Source organism: Pseudochaenichthys georgianus, chromosome 17 (genome assembly GCF_902827115.2).
Source record: "Pseudochaenichthys georgianus chromosome 17, fPseGeo1.2, whole genome shotgun sequence".
NCBI lineage: Eukaryota > Metazoa > Chordata > Actinopteri > Perciformes > Channichthyidae > Pseudochaenichthys > Pseudochaenichthys georgianus.
The window spans coordinates 41,522,217-41,532,383 of NC_047519.1; the positions used below are offsets into that span (position 1 = coordinate 41,522,217).

At 40.9% G+C, this 10,167-nt stretch overlaps 2 protein-coding genes across 2 annotated transcripts; both read right to left on the minus strand.

Moving 5' to 3' along the window:
• Positions 1-3,340: 3,340 nt before the first annotated feature.
• LOC117462652 (tripartite motif-containing protein 16-like) lies at positions 3,341-4,705 on the minus strand. The gene has a single exon (XM_034104917.1). The coding sequence runs from the start codon at positions 4,703-4,705 to the stop codon at positions 3,341-3,343; it is 1,365 nt and encodes a 454-aa protein (XP_033960808.1).
• A 3,328-nt stretch (positions 4,706-8,033) lies between these two features.
• Positions 8,034-9,398, minus strand: LOC117462653 (tripartite motif-containing protein 16-like). The gene has a single exon (XM_034104918.1). The coding sequence runs from the start codon at positions 9,396-9,398 to the stop codon at positions 8,034-8,036; it is 1,365 nt and encodes a 454-aa protein (XP_033960809.1).
• Positions 9,399-10,167: the final 769 nt, after the last annotated feature.

Here is a 10,167-nt window from a genome sequence, read left to right on the forward strand (position 1 = left end):
TGCGCTGACTCAAAAACAAACAAGGGGCCTTTACTTCCCTCTCATTGGCTGATCTGCACCAATGGGTGTTCAGAGCGGGAGGAAGAAGGCGGAGTTATCAACCTTCCACGCGTTTCAGAAGGCTTTCTCTTAAAGGGGCAGCTCATCTTTATTATGAGAAGATAAAATATACTCTAGTGATCCAAATGTTACCGTTTTTTGTCACAGTAGCATAGATAAGACATTGCACATGAGTTAGAAGTAAATCACAAAATAATGTAATCCACCTTTCATATTTGACAGATGTATATATATATATATATTTATAAAACGGACAAGTCAAATTAAGCAATCTGATTGGTTCTTAGCCGTGATATACTGAGCGTATACCACGGGTAGAATTGTAAGTTATTTTTCACAACAAGTCAGTATCCCTCCGCGTCTGAGAAAAACAGTATACTGTTGGGCTGAAACAACTGGAACATACTGGAGCAAGAACGCAGCGGAGAAGTAACGGGGCAGAAACCCTCCTTTTTACGCAGCAGTCCAGACATAGACATCAAACGGCAAATATATATTCAGTGTGCAGTTCCTTTGGCATTAGGGCAGGGATATCTAGATACTTTCCAAGGTTTGACATAATGAATTGTGCTACTGTTAAAGCAAGCAACGATGTTTTCAAATCTGTAATCAAAGAGGTCCGCAAAAACACTATCGGCCAATCAGATTGCTTGAATTGACTTGTCAGTTTTATAAATATATTTACATTTCTTCCGTTACGGAACAAACTTACAAAGCATAAGATGGAAACATTTAAGATGAACTTTGACCTCCGGGGGGTCTTATATGGAGGAGTGGATTGAGGAGTGCCTATCTCCAGAAAAAAAAGCACCTAAACGACGACATGCAGAGCTACGTGAAGAGCAGGTAGACCAACTGGAGAAGTACCACCATTCAAAAGCTTTCTGATGCGGGTCTTGAAACAAAGCAGAGCAATTATGACCGTTAGTGGCCACAGGTGCGAAAGCTCTCTCTAGAGCTGCTGGAAGCCGAATCTCGGGGACCGGAGAAAGTGGAGCAATATTCTCACCACGCCAAGCAACAGCCTAGAACAACCTCAGCAAGTAACCACGTAAGCCATGCTGCTGATGCTGGACAGGTTTTCAGTGGGTGCACAATAAACTGCAACATACACATGAATGTAAATACATAGCCAAATAATGGATCAACGCTCTCTGTCTCATATGTTCGCTAGCTGTTAGTGTTGTTGCATAGCAACCACCTCGCACTATGTTTCGCGCAGCAGGCAACGGAGGGACTATTTTATTTTGAACATCATTATTTACTAATAAAAACTATTTAAATTAGAGTGTGTATTTTGTTTTCATCTTGCCACACTTGGTAACCGTTTTATAAAAGCAATAGCTCACTTCAGGCCGTGATATATGCTCATTATATCACAGCTAAGGGGCCTGTCGTGAGCTATTGCTTAAATATATAGTGTAAAGTGGTGGTGGTGTAACTAAGTGCATTAAGACAAGTGCTGTACTTGTGTAAAATGTTAAGGGTCTGTATACTTTACTTGAGTATTTCCATGTTATGCTACTTTGTACTTCTACTACAATTCAGAGGTAAATTGTTTACTTTTACTCAATTGTACTGTAGTAGTAGTAGTAGTAGTAGTAGTAGTAGTAGTAGTAGTAGTAGTAGTAGTAGTAGTAGTAGTAGTAACTTTACATATCTGGATTATTGATATGAAATATATTCAACTGTTAAATCAGACTTTAGTTCCACCTGGAGTAAATTCACAAGCTAACCTGCAGTATACAAAGTCATTCAGACTAGCTGATAACACGGGCATTTGACTTGGCAGTTTTGTCAATATATAACAATAAATATCAGCACAAAGCACCAACAGATTGACGGATTTAAAGTGTAAGAGTTGTACTTATTTATTCACTTTTTCTTGCCATTTTTCATGAAAATAATACAAAAATAAAACTCACCTTTTGCTCCGGTGTCACTAACACACAAATCCTTGAAGGATGGAGCACCAGAAAGCTCACATTTAGTGATTTTCCGGCTGGTTTGGAGGCTGGTGGTTTGTGTGTGAACACTCAGAGGTAAACAGAGGGAGAACTCTAGTGGTGGAATCCGATTTACTGCACCTAAAACCCGGGGAATTAAAGGGGCAGTCCGCCCATCGTCCATGTCACAGTCAATGTACTGGTCATCAGCAATGGTGAAGGAATTCACAAGAAGAAATCGACTGACTTTTGAACATGTTTACTTAAAATTACAACAATATGGCACCACTATTAAAAAAAACATCACCTCTGGCTGCCAGAGAACTCACTGCCCCATAGTTTTAGTTTTCCCTCCCAAATCATCATATGTATACACGTCTCTGCTCCTGTAGTATTCACCTATATTTCTGTTGCTGCATTTTTTTTTGTCTTTTATCAAAGATTTTAACTATTCAGAATATATTATATTGTATGGGCTTTCTACTGTAGATATGTTTATATTTTCTGTTTATTTCTTATTGTGTTATTATTCCATCTTTTAGATGTTATTGCCCGAACACGCTGCTGCTGTAACACAATAAATCCCTAAATTGGGATCCAATAAGTATCTATCCATAAAATACGAAGGTAGTCAAAACCAAATGTGTATTTGATAAATATATTTACCTGAAATGTTACCCTTTGTCGCAATTTTCTTTATATTTCTTTCTCCATTTCATTATATGTATATAGAGATACATTTAAAAAAACAAAAAAGAGTATGTATATACCTTTGTACATCTTATTTCATTGTTGTGTATATGGAATGTTTGATGTACATATACTTTCTTGAATGAAGGAGAACAAAACTGTAAAAAAAGTCATTTTCAATGTGGTAATTTCCCCCAAAAAAGTATTCATATGTATACATTTATGTATAAAACTTCAACATTGTTTTTATGTGAATTAATTGAAACCTCACGCACTTTCAAGTTGTATGCAAACGGCATTTTATTGTACTTGCAATGACAATAAAGTTGAATGTACTCAAATATCCTATAACACACATTTGTATGACACCCTGGGACGAAGAAAACGAGACAAAACTTCAATCATTCTTCAATAAAAAAAACGTTATTGATTATGTAAGCCTTCAGGTTTGTTCACACATCCCATCATAAAATCAGCATGGTAAAAAAGAAGAACACATATTAGCATAAACTCCACCAAACCGACAGGCAGTTTGATTGACAGCCGATCTCTGTGGGGTCGGCACTCAGCAAAAAGAGACTAAATGAGTTAAACAAAACATCCACACAAGATTTAACCCAAGTACTTTCTCCGGCTAGTTAGAGTCAGTCGATCTCAGCATAGTCTCCAGCATTGTCATAAAATGTAAACCCCAGAAAGAGAGGCTCAGTGAAGGTGGTCTGGACTCTGTGGAGGAGGGTCATGGCGTCACCGTTGATCTTGTAGAAACACAGAACACCGGCACCGTGATCCAGGAAGATCCCTACCCTGTTGCACTCAACAGCCGGGTACTGCACGGTCTCATTATTGTGTGCGAAATGGAAGCCCCCTTTGGTGCAACGTAGTACCCACGACTTTGGGTTGCATCCAAATCCAACTTTGTTGTCGGCCCCTTTTCTTTCATTACTCCTGTATGCGAGTGCAAAGTCAACCACAGACGCTCCCCGCTTTATCTCCACGTAGCAGCGTCCAACAATCGCCTGCTCGGTCAGGACCTGCTTGTGAACCTCGAATCTGTCGGGATGATCAGCACATGGACGTCGGACTTTGTTTATGTATGTGACTCTCGTGTCCTCCCTAGATACCTCCAGGTGTGGGTGTGCCGTGTCTGGATCCATGGTGAGTGTACGAGTAATGGTTCTGAATTCAGCTTTGGTCGTGGGCTCTGGTTTCAACATCAAAACGTCCGCCTCGCCCACGATCATTAAGAGATTTGTCCACAAACTAACCATAAACTCATCCAGTTGGTCAATTCCGTATAACACCTCTACTGCCACTCCTTCAAAGTATCCCCGAGGACGGGGTTTGACGCACGAGGTGTCTGTAGATCCACTGAGAGGTGGCAGGGACTTGTAGATGTGTCTCAGCTGGTTGAGATCCTCTCCCTGTGAGAGTTTTCTCAGCTCAGTTTCTCTGCTCTTCAGCTCAGAGATCTCCTTCTCCAGCTTCTTCTGAAGATTTCTGACCCGGTTTTGTTCAATTTCCCGCTGGGATATGATATTCTGCTTCACATCAGAGCACATTTTCATCATGAAACTGCCCAACACTGCAAATTGTCCCTGACAGTCCTTCATTGCTTTATTAGCAAACCTGTTGAGAGCCTTCTCTTCCTCTTCAAGCAGCTTCACATATTTCTCTCTGTCCTGGATCCTCTTCTGAATGTTCTGTCGACTCACCCCCAGCTCCTTCTGTGTTTCGGTCCTCTCAACATCCAGCAGTCCAGTCTTCTTCAGCCGCTCCACCAGGAATGCTAACATGGTGTTTTTAACCAGGTCAGGTCTGGGTGTGAAGGCCTTCCTACACTGAGGACAGCTCTCCTTTTTATTCTGTTTCTCTCCATCCCAGTAGTTTGTAATACAGCCCATGCAGTAGCTGTGTCCACAGGGAATAGTGACCGGATCCTTCATCACATCCAGACATATCGAACAGGAAATGGAGTCCAGGTCCAGCTTAGCTCCTTTCTGAGACATTTCTCCTCGTTGTAGTCACAGAGTATCTCAGATCAGACAAGTAGTGTGCGCTGACTCAAAAACAAACAAGGGGCCTTTACTTCCCTCTCATTGGCTGATCTGCACCAATGGGTGTTCAGAGCGGGAGGAAGAAGGCGGAGTTATCAACCTTCCACGCGTTTCAGAAGGCTTTCTCTTAAAGGGGCAGCTCATCTTTATTATGAGAAGATCAAATATACTCTAGTGATCCAAATGTTACCGTTTTTTGTAACAGTAGCATAGATAAGACATTGCACATGAGTTAGAAGTAAATCACAAAATAATGTAATCCACCTTTCTTATTTGACAGATGTATATATATATATATATTTATAAAACGGACAAGTCAAATCAAGCAATCTGATTGGTTCTTAACCGTGATATACTGAGCGTATACCACGGGTAGAATTGTAAGTTATTGTTCACAACAAGTCAGTATCCCTCCGCGTCTGAGAAAAACAGTATACCGTTGGGCTGAAACAACTGGAACATACAACGCAAGAACGCAGCGGAGAAGTAACGGGGCAGAAACCCTCCTTTTTACGCAGCAGTCCAGACATAGACATCAAACGGCAAATATATATTCAGTGTGCAGTTCCTTTGGCATTAGGGCAAGGATATCTAGATACTTTCCAAGGTTTGACATAATGAATTGTGCTACTTGTAAAGCAAGCAACGATGTTTTCAAATCTGTAATCAAAGAGGTCCGCAAAAACACTATCGGCCAATCAGATTGCTTGAATTGACTTGTCAGTTTTATAAATATATTTACATTTCTTCCGTTACGGAACAAACTTACAAAGCATAAGATGGAAACATTTAAGATGAACTTCTACTATGGAAGAGTGGATTGAGGAGTGCCTATCTCCAGAAAAAAAAGCACCTAAACGACGACATGCAGAGCCACGTGAAGAGCAGGCAGACAAACTGGAAAAGTACCACCATTCAAAAGCTTTCTAATGCGGGTCTTGAAACAAAGCAGAGCAATTATGACCGTTAGTGGCCACAGGTGCGAAAGCTCTCTCTAGAGCTGCTGTAAGCCGAATCTCGGGGACCGGAGAAAGTGGAGCAATATTCTCACCACGCCAAGCAACAGCCGAGAACAACCTCAGCAAGTAACCACGTAAGCCATGCTACTGATGCTGGACAGGTTTTCAGTGGGTGCACAATAAACTGCAACATACACATGAATGTAAATACATAGCCAAATAATGGATCAACGCTCTCTGTCTCATATGTTCGCTAGCTGTTAGTGTTGTTGCATAGCAACCACCTCGCACTATGTTTCGCGCAGCAGGCAACGGGGGGACTATTTTATTTTGAACATCATTATTTACTAATAAAAACTATTTAAATTAGAGTGTGTATTTTTTTTCATATTGCCACACTTGGTAACCGCTTTATAAAAGCAATAGCTCACTTCAGGCCGTGATATATGCTCATTATATCACAGCTAAGGGGCCTGTCGTGAGCTATTGCTTAAATATAGTGTAAAGTGGTGGTGGTGTAACTAAGTGCATTAAGACAAGTGCTGTACTTGTGTAAAATGTTAAGGGTCTGTATACTTTACTTGAGTATTTCCATGTTATGCTACTTTGTACTTCTACTACAATTCAGAGGTAAATTGTTTACTTTTACTCAATTGTACAGTAGTAGTAGTAGCAGTAGTAGTAGTAACTTTACATATCTGGATTATTGATATGAAATATATTCAACTGTTAAATCAGACTTTAGTTCCACCTGGAGTAAATTCACAAGCTAACCTGCAGTATACAAAGTCATTCAGACTAGCTGATAACACGGGCATTTGACTTGGCAGTGTTGTCAATATATAACAATAAATATCAGCACAAAGCACCAACAGATTGACGGATTTAAAGTGTAAGAGTTGTACTTATTTATTCAAATGCCTAAACACCATCCTTGGTTCACAGCTCAGACAAATACAGTTGGAAAAGGTAGAAGAGTTTGGAAAGTGGGGACAAGTTTCAAATATTCAAATAACAGGTTTAGCGAGGCAGCGAGAGACACTGGACGACTCTAAAGAAACTCCAGCACACTTCTCAGTAAACGACTCCTCTTCTGTCTCAAAGGGTCTCAGATTGATCACCAAATGCAAACCTGACGCACCAATAACGACTTGTAGGAAAGCTGAAAGAAATCTGCAGTTATTCTGGAAGACAATGGGACAGTCCTGACTCCAGTGATGATTGTCTTTATTCTGGAGAGGGACGTTAATGGGCTGTTGGAGAGAAGCTACTTTACACTGTCTGCACAAACAGCTGTTATCAATGGAAGATGAATACACCACGTGCTTAGTTTGTGTGTAGATTGTTAGGAATGTCTGTAGGGGTCTGTAGATTTTTTTTTAATTATTCTAGCAACTTACCAAAAAACACCACTCTCAAACTTAACATTTTAGAGTAAAACGTGCAAAATGTAATGTTCCATTATCAGTGTGGTCTGCAGAGGTCCCAATGGGATGATAACACTTCATCAAACAAACAAATTGTCTTTATGTATGTCAGGTTTTGCAAAGTAAACACTGGGTAGGCAAATATGTCAGAGATTGAGTCTGTGAAATGGCTTCTACTTTACTCTGTATGTAAATCATTTATATATATGCCATTATGTTACAATGTGCCTGTGTTTAATATATCTAACATTTGGCGCGATTTTCTTTATATTTCTTTCTCCATTTATGTATATCGAGATACATTTAAAACAAAAAAGAGTATGTATATACCTTTGTACATCTTATTTCATTGTTGTGTATATGGAATGTTTGATGTACATATATACTTTCTTGAATGAAGGAGAACAAAACTGTAAAAAAAGTCATTTTCAATGTGGTAATTTCCCCCAAAAAAGTATTCATATGTATACATTTATGTACAAAACTTCAACATTGTTTTTATGTGAATTAATTGAAACCTCACGCACTTTCAAGTTGTATGCAAACGGCATTTTATTGTACTTGCAATGACAATAAAGTTGAATGTACTCAAATATCCTATAACACATTTGTATGACACCCTGGGACGAAGAAAACGAGACAAAACTTCAATCATTCTTCAATAAAAAAAACGTTATTGATTATGTAAGCCTTCAGGTTTGTTCACACATCCCATCATAAAATCAGCATGGTAAAAAAGAAGAACACATATTAGCATAAACTCCACCAAACCGACAGGCAGTTTGATTGACAGCTGATCTCTGTGGGGTCGGCACTCAGCAAAAAGAGACTAAACGAGTTAAACAAAACATCCACACAACATTTAACCCAAGTACTTTCTCCGGCTAGTTAGAGTTAGTCGATCTCAGCATAGTCTCCAGCATTGTCATAAAATGTAAACCCCAGAAAGAGAGGCTCAGTGAAGGTGGTCTGGACTCTGTGGAGGAGGGTCATGGCGTCACCGTTGATCTTGTAGAAACACAGAACACCGGCACCGTGATCCAGGAAGATCCCTACCCTGTTGCACTCAACAGCCGGGTACTGCACGGTCTCATTATTGTGTGCGAAATGGAAGCCCCCTTTGGTGCAACGTAGTACCCACGACTTTGGGTTGCATCCAAATCCAACTTTGTTGTCGGCCCCTTTTCTTTCATTACTCCTGTATGCGAGTGCAAAGTCAACCACAGACGCTCCCCGCTTTATCTCCACGTAGCAGCGTCCAACAATCGCCTGCTCGGTCAGGACCTGCTTGTGAACCTCGAATCTGTCGGGATGATCAGCACATGGACGTCGGACTTTGTTTATGTATGTGACTCTCGTGTCCTCCCTAGATACCTCCAGGTGTGGGTGTGCCGTGTCTGGATCCATGGTGAGTGTACGAGTAATGGTTCTGAATTCAGCTTTGGTCGTGGGCTCTGGTTTCAACATCAAAACGTCCGCCTCGCCCACGATCATTATGAGATTTGTCCACAAACTAACCATAAACTCATCCAGTTGGTCAATTCCGTATAACACCTCTACTGCCACTCCTTCAAAGTATCCCCGAGGACGGGGTTTGACGCACGAGGTGTCTGTAGATCCACTGAGAGGTGGCAGGGACTTGTAGATGTGTCTCAGCTGGTTGAGATCCTCTCCCTGTGAGAGTTTTCTCAGCTCAGTTTCTCTGCTCTTCAGCTCAGAGATCTCCTTCTCCAGCTTCTTCTGAAGATTTCTGACCCGGTTTTGTTCAATTTCCCGCTGGGATATGATATTCTGCTTCACATCAGAGCACATTTCCATCATGAAACTGCTCAACACTGCAAATTGTCCCTGACAGTCCTTCATTGCTTTATTAGCAAACCTGTTGAGAGCCTTCTCTTCCTCTTCAAGCAGCTTCACATATTTCTCTCTGTCCTGGATCCTCTTCTGAATGTTCTGTCGACTCACCCCCAGCTCCTTCTGTGTTTCGGTCCTCTCAACATCCAGCAGTCCAGTCTTCTTCAGCCGCTCCACCAGGAATGCTAACATGGTGTTTTTAACCAGGTCAGGTCTGGGTGTGAAGGCCTTCCTACACTGAGGACAGCTCTCCTTTTTATTCTGTGTCTCTCCATCCCAGTAGTTTGTAATACAGCCCATGCAGTAGCTGTGTCCACAGGGAATAGTGACCGGATCCTTCATCACATCCAGACATATCGAACAGGAAATGGATTCAACGTCCAGCTTAGCTCCTTTCTGGGACATTTCTCCTCGTTGTAGTCCCAGAGTTTCTCAGATCAGAGAAGTAGTGTGCGCTGACTCAAAAACAAACAAGGGGCCTTTATTTCCCTCTCATTGGCTGATCTGCACCAATGGGTGTTCAGAGCGGGAGGAAGAGGGCGGAGTTATCAACCTTCCACGCGTTTCAGAAGGCTTTCTCTTAAAGGGGCAGCTCATCTTTATTATGAGAAGATAAAATATACTCTAGTGATCCAAATGTTACCGTTTTTTGTCACAGTAGCATAGATAAGACATTGCACATGAGTTAGAAGTAAATCACAAAATAATGTAATCCACCTTTCATATTTGACAGATGTATATATATATATATATATATATATATAAAACGGACAAGTCAAATTAAGCAATCTGATTGGTTCTTAGCCGTAATATACTGAGGGTATACCACGGGTAGAATTGTAAGTTATTTTTCACAACAAGTCAGTATCCCTCCGCGTCTGAGAAAAACAGTATACCGTTGGGCTGAAACAACTGGAACATACTGGAGCAAGAACGCAGCGGAGAAGTAACGGGGCAGAAACCCTCCTTTTTACGCAGCAGTCCAGACATAGACATCAAACGGCAAAAATATATTCAGTGTGCAGTTCCTTTGGCATTAGGGCAGGGATATCTAGATACTTTCCAAGGTTTGACATAATGAATTGTGCTACTTGTAAAGCAAGCAACGATGTTTTCAAATCTGTAATCAAAGAGGTCCGCAAAAACACTATCGGCCAATCAGATTGCTTGAATT

Excerpts from the sequence above, each read along its gene's own strand:
- LOC117462652 (XM_034104917.1), bottom strand. The coding sequence starts at position 4,705 with ATGTCTCAGAAAGGAGCTAAGCTGGACCTGGACTCCATTTCCTGTTCG.
- LOC117462653 (XM_034104918.1), bottom strand. The coding sequence starts at position 9,398 with ATGTCCCAGAAAGGAGCTAAGCTGGACGTTGAATCCATTTCCTGTTCG.